Source organism: Schistocerca americana, chromosome 11 (assembly GCF_021461395.2).
Source record: "Schistocerca americana isolate TAMUIC-IGC-003095 chromosome 11, iqSchAmer2.1, whole genome shotgun sequence".
NCBI classification, from domain to species: Eukaryota; Metazoa; Arthropoda; class Insecta; order Orthoptera; family Acrididae; genus Schistocerca; species Schistocerca americana.
The window spans coordinates 142,907,752-142,924,829 of record NC_060129.1 but is presented as its reverse complement, the minus strand read 5'-3'; the positions used below and the strand labels follow the sequence as shown (position 1 = coordinate 142,924,829).

Below are 17,078 nucleotides of genomic sequence, written 5' to 3'. Positions count from 1 at the left end.
AAGATGTTGAAGTTGATCGACTGTAGGAGGACACAAGATGACTTGGACAAAATTTTTAGTTGGTGTGATGAATGACAGCTAGTTCTAAATGTACAAAAACATAAGATAATGCCGATGAGTAGGAAAAACAATCTCATAATGTTCAGATACAGCATCAGTAGTGTTCTGCTTGATATGTCAATTAAATATCTCGGTGTAACATTGCCAAGCAGTATGAAATTGAATGAGCATGTAAAGACTTTAGTAGGGAAGGCAAATAATTATTTGACTTTGGTTTATTGGGAGAATTTTACGAAAGTGTGGTTCATCTGTAAAGGATACTGCATACAGAGCGCTAGTGCAATCTCTTCATGAGTACTGCTAGAGTCTTTGGGACCTGTACGAGGTCGGATCAAGGAAGACATTGAAGCGATTCAGAGCTGACTCACTAGATTTGTTATCAGTAGGTTCAAACAACATGCAAGTGTTACAGGGATGCTTCAGGAATTCAGATGGGGCCTGTGACGTCGGTGGCATAAGTTATTCATTATATACAAAAAAAATTACTATATATATATATTTTATATATTTTTATTTCTAATTTATCAACATGCTTCTTTCTCTCAGGGATATTGTCTTTTCTTATCACTTTTACTTACGTGCATAAGTAAATATGAAAGGGGTTCTTCAAGGGTCTCAGTTACTCATGTACCAACTTTAGATTTTGAACATGGTGACTAAAGTATAGTTGCCATTAACTGAATTGAATGTAATTTTGTTAATTTCTGTTTAATGACTGCAAAGCAAGGCTTGAGAGAATTTTGATTGTTGCCGTGGAGCGGCCTAGATAAAACTTACTGAACTCGTGGAATCTTTGTAGTTTAAAAACATGAACTTTAACGTAAATTAATTATCTGTTGCAATTTTAAAAAGGTTCTTATAACGAAATCTCTCGCATTTACAGTTACTGTTAACACTGAAAAATAAATTAATACTTTGGCGCATAAAGGCCGACCAGAGGCTGCATCGGAAGATGAGCTTCTCGCAGCGCAAATTACTGAAAAAACGCTTATTAAAAATAATTAGCCACTGCGAGCGTTTGAGGTGACAACTATTACAAAGAAATTCATTTTGTAATAATAATAACAAGTTTATTTTAGCAATAAATACAAATAACTTACATGAAATATGTGTAGCCACTCAGTGGCTGCCTTCCGTATAGCGAAACAAAATAGTGTGTGTACCACAAAATACGCCCTTCCTCCTCAGCCGTAAAATCACGTCTCTTTCAATCCTTTTTTATTTTCATAGACGTTAAGTAAAGATGCTATCGCTGCATATCAGTTGTTTCAAGAACATTAACTATATCTTTTACACTAATTATATTCATAAAATACGTCAACTACGATTTACAACCACTAAAAATGTCAATATTTATGTGGCGTACCGTCACGGGCCCCTGGTGGGAAGTTGACATTCTTTTTGCAAAACATTGAGGAAATTTAGAGAACCAGCATTTATAGCCGGCTACAGAATGATCCTACTGCTGGCAGTGTACATTTCGAGTAAGAACTGCGAAGATAAAATAAGAGAAATTAGGGCTCGTACGGAGGCATATAGGCAACTGTTTTTTCCCTTGCTCTATTTGTGTGTGGAACAGGAAAGGAAGTGGCTTGTAGTGGTACGGGGTACCCTCTGGAAGTACCACACGGTGGCTTGCACAGTATGTATTTAGATGTAGATCTAATCTTCAGCATTCTTCTGTAGCAGAAAATTCACTTCTGTACAAGGCTACACTCCATACGGATTCCTAACACTTTAATTTGTATTACCTATTTACAGATACTCTGTTTGAGTAATACTTTCCTAGCTATAGGCATTCTACATTTTATATCTTCTCTGTTTTGGTCATCTACTGTTGTTTTGATTCCCAAACAGCAAAAATCATCTATTTGTAGTGACTCATTCCATAATTTTATTCTTTCAGCGCCTTCCAATTAAAGTTGACTAGATTCCATTACCACTATTCTACTTTTGTTGATATTCACCTTATAGTCTCTTTTTGAGGCAGTATTCACTCCTTTGAACTGTTTTTTCAAATGCTTTGCTACATGTGACAGAACTGAAATGTCATCGGTAAGCCTCAAAGTTTTCATTTCTTCTCCCTGAACTTTAATTCTGTTTCCAAATTTCTCATTGGTTTTCTCCGCATTTTCCTCAATGTTCAGAGTGAATAACATCAAGGATTAGCTACAACACTGTTTCACTCCCTTCTCCATCAATACTTCCTTTGCATATCCTTTGACTCTTATGACTGTATTCTGGGTTCTATGCAAGCTGTTGGTGATCTTTTCATTTTTTGTGATACTACTATTATAACAACTCACATGGAGTATGTCTTCTTTCTGTCTCCAATACTAAGTCACTTATGACTTGAAAATATGTGATAAGAGTTTTCCATCAAATGTTTTCTTCAAGTAGGTGGATTTGGACTATGGAATAATTGAAGGCAGCCACCCACTACATAGCCAAAGCGTACAGTGGTAGGCAGGCAGATAAAGGAAACGGGTCTTGTTGCATAACATCTGGACAATATTTTCCACTCTCGGATTTGGCCACTTTTTGCTTTTTTCATCTCCAGTGATGATATTTCTGCTTGAGAAATTCCCACTTACACCATTGTTCTGTGTTCACATGAAACGCAAGATTTTACATCTACCTCCGTACTCTGGAAACCATCACAAAGTGCGTGGCAGATGCTACATCGCGTGGTACCAGTTGTTAGAATTTTTTACTGTTCCAGTCACATATGGAGTGCGGAAAGAATAGGTGTTTGACTGCCTCTGAGCATGCTGTAATTATTCTAATCCTGTCCTCACGATCCCTATGTGAGCAATACGTAAGGTGTTGTTATATATTTGTAGACTCATTATTTAAAGCCGGTTCTTGAAACTTTGTTAGTAGATGTCCTTGGCATAGTGTACTTCCATCTTCAAGAGTCTGCCTTCTCAGTTTCTTCAGTATCTCTGTGTCACTTTCCCACTGGTCAAACTAAAACCTGTGACCATTCGTGCTGCCCTTATCTGTATATGGTCATTACCACATGTTTATCCTACTTGGTATGGGTCCCACACACTTGAGCAAAATTCTAGAATGGGTCACACGAGTTATTTATAAGCAATCTCCTTTGTAGACTGATTGCACTTACCCACTATTCAACCAATAAACCAAAATCTACCATCTGCTTTATCCACAACTGATCCAAAATAATCTTTCTATTAACTATCCCTGCAAAGTGTTAACCCAGGTATATGTATTATTTGGCCAGTTCCAACTGAGACTCATTGAAATTATAGTCATAGGACACTATTTTTTTTCGTTTTCAGAGGTGCACAGTTTTACATTTCTGAACATTCAAAGCCAGTTGCCAATCGCTGCACCACTTTGAAATCTTATCAAGATGTGACTGAATATTTATAGATAACTGCATCATCTACAAAAAGTCGGAGCTTACTATCAATATTGTCAGCAAGATTATTAATATATAGCATGAATAGCAAGGGTTCCAACAAACTTCCCTGCAGCACACCAGAAGTTACTTTTACGTCCTATGATGACTCTCCATCCAAGGTAACATGCTGCATCGTCCCTACTGTTAAGTCCTCAGTCCAGTCACAAATTTTATCTGATACATCATACGCTCATTCTTTTGACAATAAGTGTAGATATGCTCTGAGTCAAATGCTTTTAGGAAATCAAGAAATACCTCATTGCTTTGATCCAAAGCTTTCGGTATGGCTTCTGAGAAAAGTGGAAGTTGGGTTTTACACGATTGATGTTTTTGCAATCTATGCTGGTTGGCATGGAAATTCCTGTAAATGATTCAAAATTTGGAGGGGAAACCAGCAGGATACTACCCACTAAAACGTGCTCTATTCAGACCAACCAAAGGGTTTTACTGTCTCTTTCTCATATATTTTTGATTGCAGGTTCGAAGACTTCAAAACAAGAAGCGGCTAACTATTAAGAAAATCAAATTTGGCTCTTTGATATCACTGAAGTGTAAAATGCTGTTCATGTCGTGTTGCTGGTGTATTAATATTATAATTTCAACAGACTTACGTTCTGCGCAGTTGTGTTAATGAATGTCTCATCATTTCCTTGAACATAATAAGTTGTAGGAAAATGAAATACCACAACTTATTGTTAAGAATCATAGAGTAGCAACTTTTTAATGTCTCGATGTTTGTCTTCTTTGGCCGTTGTTCAGCCGAGCTGTCTGTTCCATTCTTATGCACAATATCATGATCAGTGGCCCAGTGATCTATGTAGGTTACGTTAGCTGTGTTATTATGTGTACTCGCTGCCCAGACTCCTCAACTAAATGGATCATTGCCGTGTGCCGTCTCCGCGTCATCACTGTTGGTTCGGTCGATAGTAGGTAACAGCCAGGTTGCGTAGGGGCTGCTTCTCATGTATTTGGGAATTCAGAATACAGCCGAGTGAGAATTTAGATTAGAACTAAAAATGTGAAATTTATGACCTGTTTTGTTATTCTTCTGCAGTGAAAACATCTTTTCATCATCTAGGGGCCACATCACCTGAGCCGTACCTCTAAGGAGGAAACTGTGTATATGTGTGTGTGTGTGTGTGTGTGTGTGTGTGTGTGTGTGTGTGTGTGTGTGTGTGTGAGAGAGAGAGAGAATTTAACACTTGCCTAACCTAATTTTAAGAATAAAGAAACACAATTGTGGATTTCTTTTTGAAAGGCATCACACTTCAGATTCAACAAGTAACTTTAAATAAGTACAGCTGTGAGGTTGTGTGTGCGAATGTGTGTATTCACACTAGAAAAACAGCAAGAGCTCTAAAGTCGAGTGTTAACGGTTTTCCACTGTGTGTTTGCGTGTGCTACATGCCATTCGTCCATGGGTATGTGGTAGTCTTTCTCTTATATCTTTCCTAACATTAGTAAACTGATAGATGTTAAAGCGTATGATGTCAATAACGAAAAATAAAAAGAGAACTTTTCCAAAGAATTTGTTGTTGTTGTTCTGGTCTTCAGTCCCGAGACAGGTTTAATGCAGCTCTCCATGCTACTCTACCCTGTGCAAGCTTCTTCATCTCCCATTACCTACTGCAACCTACATCCTTTCGAATCTGCTTAGTGTATTCATCTCTTAGTCCACGATTTTTACCCTCCACGCTGCCCTCCAGTACTAAATTGGTGATCCCTTGATGCCTCAGAACATGTCCTACCAACCATCTTCTAGTCAAGTTGTGCCACAAACTCTTCTTCTCCCCATTTCTGTTCTATACCTCCTCATTAGTTATGTGATCTACCCATCTAATCTTCAGCATTCTTCTGTAGCACCACATTTCGAAAGCTTCTATTCTCTTCTTGTCCAAACTATTTATCGTCCACGTTTCACTTCCGTACATGGCTACACTCCATACAAATACTTTCAGAAACGACTTCCTGACACTTAAATCTATACTCGATGTTAACAAATTCCTCTTCTTCAGAAACGCTTTCCTTGCCATTGCCAGTGTACATTTTATATCCTCTCTACTTCGACCATCATCAGTTATTTTGCTCCCCAAGTAGCAAAACTCCTTTACTACTTTAAGTGTGTCATTTCCTAATCTAATTCCCTCAGCGTCACCCGACTTAATTTGACTACATTCCATTATCCTCGTTTTGTTTTTGTTGATGTTCATCTTATATCCTCCTTTCAAGACACTATCCATTCCGTTCAACTGTTCTTCCAAGTCCTTTGCCGTCTCTGACAGAATTACAATGTCATCGGCAAACCTCAAAGTTTTTATTTCTTCTCCATGGATTTTAATACCTACTCCGAATTTTTCTTTTGTTTCCTTTACTGCTTGCTCAATATACAGATTGAATAACATCTGGGATAGACTACAACCCTGTCTCAATCCCTTCCCAACCACTGTTTCCCTTTCATGTCCCTCGACTCTTATAACTGCCATCTGGTTTCTGTACAAATTGTAAATAACCTTTCGCTCCCTTTATTTGACCCCTGCCACCTTCAGAATTTGAAAGAGAGTATTCCAGTCAACATTGTCAAAAGCTTTCTCTAAGTCTACAAATGCTAGAAACGTAGGTTTGTCTTTCCTTAATCTAGCTTCTAAGATAATCGTAAGGCCAGTATTGCCTCACGTGTTCCAATATTTCTATGGAATCCAAACTGATCTTCCCCGAGGTCGGCTTCTACCAGTTTTTCCATTTGTCTGTAAAGAATTCGCGTTAGTATTTTGCAGCTGTGGCTTATTAAACTGATTGTTCGGTAATTTTCACATCTTGCAACACCTGCTTTCTTTGGGATTGGAATTATTATATTCTTCTTGAAGTTTGAGGGTATTTCGCCTGTCTCATACATCTTGCTCACCAGATGGTAGAGTTTTGTTAGGACTGGCTCTCCCAAGGCTGTCAGTACTTCTAATGGAATGTTGTCTACTCCTGGGGCCTTGCTTTGACTCAGGTCTTTCAGTGCTCTGTCAAACTCTTCACGCAGTATCATATCTCCCATTTCATCTTCATCTACATCCTCTTCCATTTCCGTAATATTGTCCTCAAGTACATCACCCTTGTATAGACCCTCTATATACACCTTCCACCTTTCTGCTCTCCCTTCTTTGCTTAGAACTGGGTTTCCATCTGAGCTCTTGATATTCATGCAAGTGGTTCTCCTTTCTCCAAAGGTCTCTTTAATTTTCCTGTAGGCAGTATCGATCTTACCCCTAGTGAGATAAGCCTCTACATCCTTACATTTGTCCTCTAGGCATCCCTGCTTAGCCATTTTGCACCTCCTGTCGATCTCATTTTTGAGACATTTGTATTCCTTTTTGCCTGCTTCATTTACCGCATTTTTATATTTTCTCCTTTCATCAATGAAATTCAATATTTCTTCTGTTACCCATGGAGTTCCACTAGCCCTCGTCTTTTTACCTACTTGATCCTCTGCTGCCTTCACTACTTCATCCCTCAAAGCTACCCATCCTTTTTCTACTGTATTGCTTTCCCCCATTCCTGTCAATTGTTCCCTTATGCTCTCCCTGAAACACTCTACAACCTCTGGTTTAGTCGGTTTATCCATGTCCCATCTCCTTAAATTCCCACCTTTTTGCAGTTTCTTCAGTTTTAATCTACAGTTCATAACCAATAGATTGTGGTCAGAGTCCACATCTACCCCTAGAAATGTCTTACAATTTAAAGCCTGGTTCCTAAATCTCTGTCTTACCATTATATAATCTATCTGAAACCTGTCAGTATCCCCAGGCTTCTTCGATGTATAAAACCTTCTTTTATGGTTCTTGAACCAAGTGTTAGCTATGATTAAGTTATGCTCTGTGCAAAATTCTACCAGACGTCTTCCTCTTTCATTTCTTAGCCCCAAACCATAGTCACCTACTACGTTTCCTTCTCTCCCTTTTTCTACTACCGAATTCCAGTCACACATGACTATTAAATTTTCGTCTCCCTTCACTATCTGAATAATTTCTTTTATTTCATCATACATTTCTTCAATTTCTTCGTCATCTGCAGAGCTAGTTGGCATATAAACTTGTACGACTGTAGTAGGTGTGGGCTTTGTGCCTATCTTGGCTACAATAATGTGTTCACTATGCAGTTTTTAGTAGCTTACATGCACCCCTATTTTTTTATTCATTATTAAACCGACTCCTGCATTACCCCTATTTGATTTTGTATTTATAATCCTGTATTCGCCTGACCAAATGTCTTGTTCCTCCTGCCACCGAACTTCACTAATTTCCACTATATCTAACTTTAACCTATCCATTTTCCTTTTTAAATTTTCTAACCTGCCTGCCCGATTAAGGAATCTGACTTTGCACTCTCCGATCTGTAGAACGCCAGTTTTCTTTCTCCTGATAACGACGTCCCCTTGAGTAGTCCCCGCCCAGAGATCCGAATGGGGGACTATTTTACCTCCGGAATATTTTACCCAAGAGGATGCCATCATCATTTAACCATACAGTAAAGTTGCATGCCCCCGAGAAAAATTACAGCTGTAGTTTCCCCTTGCTTTCAGCCGTTCGCAGTACCGGCACAGCAAGGCCGTTTTGGTTATTGTTACAAGGGCAGATCAGTCAATCATCCAGACTGTTGCCCCTGCAACTACTGAAAAGGTTGCTGCCCCTCTTCAGGAACCACGCGTTTGTCTGGCCTCTCAACAGATACCCCTCCACTGTGGTTGCACCTACGGTATGGCTATCTGTATCACTGAGGCACGCAAGCCTCCCCACCAACGGCAAGGTCCATGGTTCATGGTTAAAGTTAAATAAATGTACACAGACTAAAGACATACTATGCTGCATTATGTAGACACAGTGGCCACCTTGTGAATCAAAAGGTAAGAAAAGTGGGATGTTCCCTGCTGTACTTCATGAATGATCAGAGGGAATTTGTTCTAAAATTACTGACATGCTTATCTGGAATATCTCTCTCCTGTTGATGTATTCTTTCTTGCTTTCGTGGACTTCATCTTCTGTGCAGTTTGGCCTGTGCAGGAAATGGAGATCGTGCTTATATGTTTTCAATGAGCTTCTAAATAACAGAAGTCACTCTCTGAAGATCGAGAATGAGGTTTTCACTCTGCAGTGGAGTGTGCGCTGTTATGAAACTTCCTGGCAGATTAAAACTGTGTGCCGTACCAAGACTCGAACTCGAGACCTTTGCCATTCGCGGGCAAGTGCTCTACGATCTGAGCTACCCAAGCACGACTCACACCCCGACCTCACAGCTTTACCTCTGCCAGTACCTCGTCTCCTACCTTCCAAACTTTACAGAAGCTCTCATTCTGGATATTACAACCCACTACGTACTGCTCTCATAGGGATTATGAGGATAAGATTAGCATAGTTAGTCCATGTACAGAGGCATTCATTCAATCAATCAATCTTGCCATTCTCTATATTCAAATGGAATGGGAAGAAACGCTGGTTAATAACTGGCACAATGGGCTGTACCCTTTGCCTTGCACTTCATGGCGCTTTGCAGAGCATGGACGTAGTTGTAAATGCAGATATCTCCACCGCCCTGTTGTCATATGGGCCAGTTGGGAAATTGGGACCGACTGACTGCCACGTTATCCTGTGCCGGTGACATCATCAGGATATGTTATGGGGAGATGTGGGGTCAACACACTGCTGTCCCAGCCGTCGTCGGCAATGCAGATCTCGGACCTTCTCCTGCGAGTAGCTCCTCGGTTGGCATGACGAGGCGGAGAGTATCCCATTCCAGTCCACGGCAGTTCCAGGAATTGAACCTGTGCCCTTCACGCAGCCACCAAACGTCTGGCCGTTCAGACCAGTAGAGAAATTGACAAATACATAATCCGAACTGGAAGATGCGATCGGCGACTGGCGGCAACTAGTCCGCTACTCACGGGTCACATCTGCTGGCGCGTCTCACCTGTGCAGCTTCTAATGTATGTCTAGCTTTCTATCGCAATATGTTTTATACTGTGAATATTCTTAGAAATGCACGTGTTAAATAAGAGTAGTGGAGATGCAATTGAGAGAGGCTGCTCTTTGTTGTGACAGGGGCTGAACTTGGACGAGCTGGCGGGCATTCGCCGCAACCCAGAGCCCGTGCTGCTGGAGGCGGCCATCACGCGGCCGGTCAGCGCGCCCTGGAACAGCACCGCCGCCACTGAGGTGAGTACGAGCTGTGCGTGCGCTCGAGCTAAGTGTGTGTAGCACTGTGGGAGGGTCTGCTGCAGAAAGGAGCCGGTCGTTCTATCCGAGTCGCGGCTCCAGTCGTTAATAGTCTCATTGCTCTACGTGTGAGGCTGTCCGTCTTGTTAGTTTATTGTGAGACAGAGCTAGGTCTCATAGTTACGTCTCTATTGCACGAACTGATGGATTTTGTTTATTTACAACACTGTCGTGCAAAAGCGTTATCGACAGCAGTGTGTTTTTTCCAACAGTGTGTTGCGTTTTCAGTTCTGGTAAATGTAACAGCGCATAATAGTTACGGCTTTCGTTGCTTCTTGTTGACAAGTCATCTGAGGGCACCTGTGTCGGGTTCTTTGAACAGTGTTTATTTGATGTTGGTTCCGATGTTTTGCAAGCACGAGTGGTTGGTGTAGTCTTATATGCCGACATTTCGCAGCCTCTATTTATGACGAGGAAAGATGATTGTCACCAAATAGTAAAGTAGTATTAGGTAGAGAATAAGTCACGAAACACATACTGTGTGTGGTCATTTTGTTTCACGTTTGTACAGAGTTGAACGGAGAGGCGTGCTTTTCGAATAATTGGCAAGGCTTGACAGCGATTAAATATCTTCTCCAGTTGTGGGCAGGGACTATTATGTTTTGACATAGCGGCTTGGCCATGCCTCGAATGTCGAGGAGCGGGCATACTCTGCGAGAATGAAAACAGCACTGAACAAAGGAAGTTCTAAAATGAAATGCCATCTTTCAAGGCAAACTTTCTGTTTACCTTATATTGTTTCAGCTCCAAGGTACAAAGTAATTCTGATATGTACTCTTATTGCAACAAATGCAAGACAGTCAGTGGTGAAATGTTGACATCATTTTGTAATTACAGTAGATATCATTTTTACTACCACCAATAATAGCTGCAAAGGAGAAGAGTTCAAGTCTTTCCAGGTCTACTCGTGGTTTTACAGAGATACTGCTTTACAAGACCTTCCACATAAGGAAGGTAATTAATAGCGACAGAGTTACATCCAAGATAAATTAACATGCGATACATCGATGTTCTAACTTAGCTTCTAAAACATAAGAATAGGGTCACAAACATTTCACTGGCATTGTTAAAGCTTCACCCTCTGTTGCCGGTGGCAGACTGGAGTCAAACTTGCGGCCACAGATTATATGCATCTGGCACAAAAATGTCTGAGGACTTAGCCATTGTTGTTATGTTGTTACTATTACGGTTCTTCCCTTCTTACTACAGTGGTCATTTGCTGCAGTACGGGAATCCAGGAACTGCTCATCTTGAGGCTGCTGTTACATTTGCAGGTTTCTATGGCTTCCATGGATGATGGGGTGTGTTAGCTCTTCTCCATAGCGAGAACTCCTCTGTCGGCAAATTTTATTATGTGGTCATTGTCACACAGTATGTGCTCTAGCATAACCAGCTTCTCTATCTGTTCCAACTTGCAATGCCTCTTGTGTTTGGTGATTCTGGTGTCATTCTGACGTAGATTTTTCCACATGTATGTGGTATATTCATGACACTGGAAAAGGGTCCCTTTTGTCCTTTGCTGATCTACGACCCTCTTTTATCTTCTTTGACAGTTTATAAATAGTCTTTATGCTCTGTTTATGCTGTATACAACCGGTTCTTCCCATCACCCTGAGAATGTATGGCAGAAACGCTGAAAGTATTTGATTTTGTGACACTTGTTATGTAACTGTTAGAGGACCCATTGCTAATCAGAACATTTTTCAAGTGTCACATCTGGTGTCAGGTGTTGCAGCTCATATAACACATTTTCTGTGTATGTTTGTTGTTGTTGTTGTTGCTGTTGTTGTGGTTTTCAGTCCAGAGACTGGTTTGATGCAGCTCTCTGTGGTACTCTATCCTGTACAAGCTTCTTCATCTCCCAGTACCTACTGTAACCTACATACTTCTAAATCTGCGTAGTGTATTAATCTCTTGGTCTCCCTCTACAATTTTTACCCTCCACACTGCTCTCCAATTCTAAATTGATGATGATCCCTTGATGCATCAGTGAAACATAGGCGATAAATAGTTTGTACAAGAAGAGAATAGAAGCTTTCGAAATGTGGTGCTACAGAAGAATGCTGAAGATTAAATGGGTAGATCACATAACTAATGAGGAGGTATTGAATAGAATTGGGGAGAAGAGAGATTTGTGGCACAACTTGACTAGAAGAAGGGATCGGTTGGTAGGAGGGTAAAAATTATAGAGGGAGACCAAGAGATGAATACACTAAGCAGATTCAGAAGGATGTAGGTTGCAGTAGGTACTGGGAGGTGAAGAAGCGTGCACAGGATAGAGTAGCATGGAGAGCTGCATCAAACCACTCTCTGGACTGAAGACCATAACAACAACAACAACAACATGATGCCTCAGAACATGTCCTACCAACTGATCCCTTCTTCTAGTCAAGTTGTGCCACAAACTCCTCCCCAATTCTATTCAATACCTCCTCATTAGTTATGTGATCTACCCATCTAATCTTCAGCATTCTTCTGTATCACCACAGTTCGAAAGCTTCTTGTCTAAACCATTTATTGTCCATGTTTCACTTCTATACGTGGCTACACTCCATCCAAATACTTTCAGAAATGACTTTCTGACACTTAAATCTATACTCGATGTTAACAAATTTCTCTTCTTCGGGAATGCTTTCCTTGCCATTGCCAGTCTACATTTTACATCCTCTCTACTTCGACCATCATCAGTTATTTTGCTCTCCTTTACTACTTTAAGCGTCTCATTTCCTAATCTAATTCCCTCAGCATCACCCGACTTAATTCGACTGCATTCCATTATCCTCGTTTTGCTTTTGTTGATGTTCATCTTATATCCTCCTTTCAAGACACTGTCCATTCCGTTCAGCTGCTCTTCCAAGTCCTTTGCTTGTCTCTGACAGAATTACAATGTCATCGGCAAACCTCAAAAGTTTTTTTTGCTTCTGCATGGATTTTAATACCTACTCCAAATTCTTCTTTTGTTTCCTTTACTGCTTGCTCGATAACATCGGGGAGAGGCTACAACCCTGTCTCACTCCCTTCCCAATCACCGCTTCCATTTTATGCCCCTGACTCTTATAACTCAAGGTGTATATGACCCGGGACAACCGGGAGATCCAGGAAAAACCTGGGAATTTTTCACCCTTGAGAAAACTGGGATAAACCCGGGAATTTTTTAAAATTCTGGGAATTTTTCTTTGTTTTAGTTTTCAGTTGTATTTTTGTGATTTTGACTGGTAAGAACCAATACTCTAACAAAGGATATTACTGTATCCCGCTTTTGCAGAATAATGCTGCAGCAACAACACATGGAGAGAAAAAAAATGAAAATAAAACTTAAGTCTCAACGGAAATACGCCATATACAACAACAAAACACAGTGCTCATACAAGTGTCTGCCAACAGCACAGTGTGTCAAAGGCTTTAGGAAGAATATGCAGTGCTTCCTAACAACAAATTGCCTCCGATGAGCGTGACATGACAGCTGTTTACATTAGATTCGTTTGAGCAGTTGCGGGCGGGCTCTTGTGCTTGCGCAGTAGAGTCGTATATGAGTAGTACCTTCTTCCGCTTCTGACTATGGATGTGTGGCTGGGTGCCACTATCTAGAATTGCCGTGGTTTGGAAATATCGTAGATCCGGGGCTGATGCACAGAGCAGTCTCAGTTGTAGTGGGGACGTGGGTAGTCTCCACGTGATTTGTTTTTACGTTTAGCAATTTGGCTGTTTCCTCTTCATTTATTGCTCTCACATTAAATGAAAACAGAATGGATTTTTGTGACCAGGAGTTATCAAATGAATTAATCATAATTACGGAAGGCTAAAATATGTTATTAGTTTCAGGTTTTATTTCCACCTTTCTGACACTCAAGCATTAATCGACTTGCAGAACAATGAAGCTATTTTTGACGGTTTGCTAAAGAGATTTGGCTTTTATTAATCTTTTGCGCTGAGGCAGTTAATTTATTTGAAACGAAATGTTTAATTTCACACTGTTGATTAGTTTCAACTGTTCGCTGCATTTCAAGTGCACGTTTTCCAGCTTCTAGCTTGTATGGCATTATGCCATAATAAAGAACCAAACATGAGATAATACGGTTCTGGTACTCAAGAAAATTTACATCCGACTCTGGACATACGAATTATTATTCTGTATTTCAGTATGGTTCACGAAATTCCGATGCTCTTGAAGTATCCTCTGATGTCTTGTTTCTTTTATGACACAATGCAAGATCTTTTAATGTTTTACACGTACGAACATGCGGGCTTGCTGCGTAATCATACATGTGCAAGGACAGTGACACCTGTGTTATAACTTCAAGTTGAACAAATATTTTTCAAGGAAGACGCAATACATGAAAGTCACAGATCAAGTAAACAGAGTAAGACGTGTGTACACTTTAACAGTCAAATCATAACTTAGTCCGAGTCTAGTGGCCGCTGGCTGGCTGGCCGCTTCGGTGGCGCTGCTGCTGCGTGGCTGGCAGACAGCACCGCATGTAGAGGACGCGCGTAACTGCGCGGCAGCACTTTGAAAGATCGGCGAGTCACAACAGACTGTTATCTGGCGCGCTCTGGCAAATGCTGAAACGAACCAATTTCTAACGGGTCACGGGAAAATATTGCAAATGGTGATTTGAAAAGCATTACTTTCAAAGTAAATTTCCTTTTACGCAAGATGAACTGTGTGTGAGAATGTACGAGGAATTTCTTAAATCACAGAGCGTTTGACTCTCATTTCAAAATCAACTCTTTGAGGACGGCCATCTAGACGAATTTCGAGCCCAGAAAATCAGACATTTACATCATTACTAAAAATTTTACTGGCACATTTGTGTGATGTATCTTGAAGTGTAACACACGCAAAAAAGATCAACATTATATGTGGAAGCTTAGCCTCTCTTGCAGCTTATTTATCTTCGAGACCAATATTATATGTGAAAGTTTTGTTTTTCTAGTAGCAACATTAAGTATATTAATTTAAACCATTAACTTTTCTTATTTGTGTGTTCGTACTACTTAAGAGTGATCTTGCTGTTGGCTGACTACATCAGTGTCCTGTGCTGTCATCAGCTGGCGAGATCACGTGACATGAGCTGTGACTGGCTTACAAAAGCGCGTCGCAGTCTCGATTTCTATGCTTCGGAAAGTAACATGCGGTGTTTGGTGGAATTCGAATCTATACCTTCGTAACATGAAAATATGCAGTGTACATGTTGCTGCACATCAAAGATATTTCCAAAACGTGTTTTTTCCCAAGTTTCGTTTCCTAAGGTGCCGTGAAATTCTACGTTGGTGTATAAAACCATAAACGTTCAAAGGATTGATAAGTTTTACAGTGCCGAGGAAAAGTATACTGTCACTTAACATGGAAAAAGTGTATTATCACCGGGGAGAAAGTGTATTTTCAACTGAGAAACCCGGGAAAAACCCGGAAATTTTTTTTTCCTTGTCCATGTATACACCCTGTAACTGCCATCTGGTTTCTGCACAAATTGTAAATAGCCTTTTGCTCCGTGTATTTGACCCCTGCCTCTTTCAGAATTTGAAAGAGAGTGTTCCAGTCAACATTGTCAAAAGCTTTCTCTAAGTCTACAAATGCTAGAAACGTAGGTTTGCCTTTCCTTAATCTATCTTCTATAATCTATCTTGTGTACATTATGATCATATTCATTGTCACTATTCTGGCTAGAGTTGTGATTTGGCAGTTTGTGCAGGCTGCAGACCACGGCGGAACACATGCTGTGAGAAACCGACCACACGATAAAATTTACTGACACGGAAGTTCTCATTGTGGAGAAGAGCTACCACACCCGCTTGTTCACAGAACCTATTGAAATCGACAAACATGACAATAGCTTCAACAAGTTTATCAATTGAAGACATGAAGTCTGTAAATGAGTCCGCAATCATTTTATGTTTGGCACTTTTGTTTTCACAAGCTGTCTTGATCACACAGATTTCTTTATACTTTATTACCGGTTTCGGCTTACCGCCATCTGTTGTAAATATAAATAATGTGTAAGCGAATAGGTTCAGTTAGTTAAGACTAAATCTATACAGTATTAATGACGCATGAAATGTAAATATATAAAATATTTATAGCCATGGATGGCAGCCATACATACTGTCAAGTTAAACATGTGAGTACATGGTATGTGCTGATAATACTCAGATTGCATCAGGTATTTGTACAAAAACCTAATTCCAGCAGAAGGCACTTCAGTTAGAGTACATAGTAAGCCAGTGTCACCAATATAAAGACTAAAATGCTGTATGCACTGTTTTCAGTTAAAATTTTTCTTTGTTTAAATGAGTGTCTGACAAATCCATAAAAAGCACACATATTTTACAATATGGGCCTTAGCCTGGGTAGGTAACATACAACCTTTTATGAGTGCCAGTATAAAAAGTATAAAATAAAAAAATCACAAAATCTTCTATTCTAAGATATCACTTAACAGTGAACGTAATCATAACACAATTAATAAAGTAGTGCCCCTTAATTAAAAATAGAAAATCTATATTGATATTCACTGCTCACTGCTAGCACATTGTGCACAAATTAATAAGAGAGAAAAGCTAAGTGCATTGTATGTGATAGAGGGGGATGACGAAAAATAGACAGGTCGGAAAACAAAAAAATTAGGAAACTAGTGGACTGAAGGAAGGAATAGTTACTGTGAAGAAATTAATGGCCAGGTGGAGAACCAAGGACACATTTTAGTGCCAGTTCACACCTGCAGAGTTCTAAGAAACCGATGTTGTGGGAAGAATCCAGATGGCACGGGTTGTGGAATAGGCACCGAGGTCACAACTCTTGTGTTGTAGGCATGCATTGCAACAGGATATTGTGTGTTGCCAGGATACACACTCTGCGTATGCCTGTTCATCCTAACTGATAACTTGGTGGTAGTCATGCAGATGCAAAAGGCCGAACAGTGTTTATATAACAGATGGTACACAACATGTGTCATTTCACAAGTAGCTCTCCCTTTGATAGTATATGTTTTGCCAATTACAGGACTGGTATAGATGGTGGTAGGAGGGTGCATAGGGCAAGTCTTGCAGTGGGGGTGGTCACAGGTTTAGGAGCCATAGTGTTGGGAGATAGGTGCAGAAGGGATATAGGGTCTTGAAATATGATATCCCGGCTGAGACACAAAGTTGAAATATGCTCACTATTTTTTATTTACTTAAATTTGGCATATTTCGTGACAGTACCTTATCCGTTAGATGTTTACAAGGCGATATTGGTCTTGGCTTCAGTTGTCTAGTGGAAGTATGATTCCACAATGCATCTTTGTCGGCTGCAGAAATGACCTGGTTCAATGTGTTTGTCTCATATTTGGTGC

The 17,078-nt window shown here is 40.2% G+C and overlaps 1 protein-coding gene across 2 annotated transcripts in view; it reads left to right on the top strand.

The window, feature by feature from the left end:
* LOC124553776 (exosome component 10) overlaps window positions 1-17,078 on the top strand; it is a 191,931-nt gene that overhangs the window by 47,586 nt on the left and 127,267 nt on the right. For both annotated transcript variants that reach the window (XM_047127713.1, XM_047127712.1), the window contains exon 4: window positions 9,571-9,684. In XM_047127713.1, the coding sequence (XP_046983669.1) occupies window positions 9,571-9,684 (114 nt within the window). The remainder of the gene's footprint in view (window positions 1-9,570; window positions 9,685-17,078) is intronic.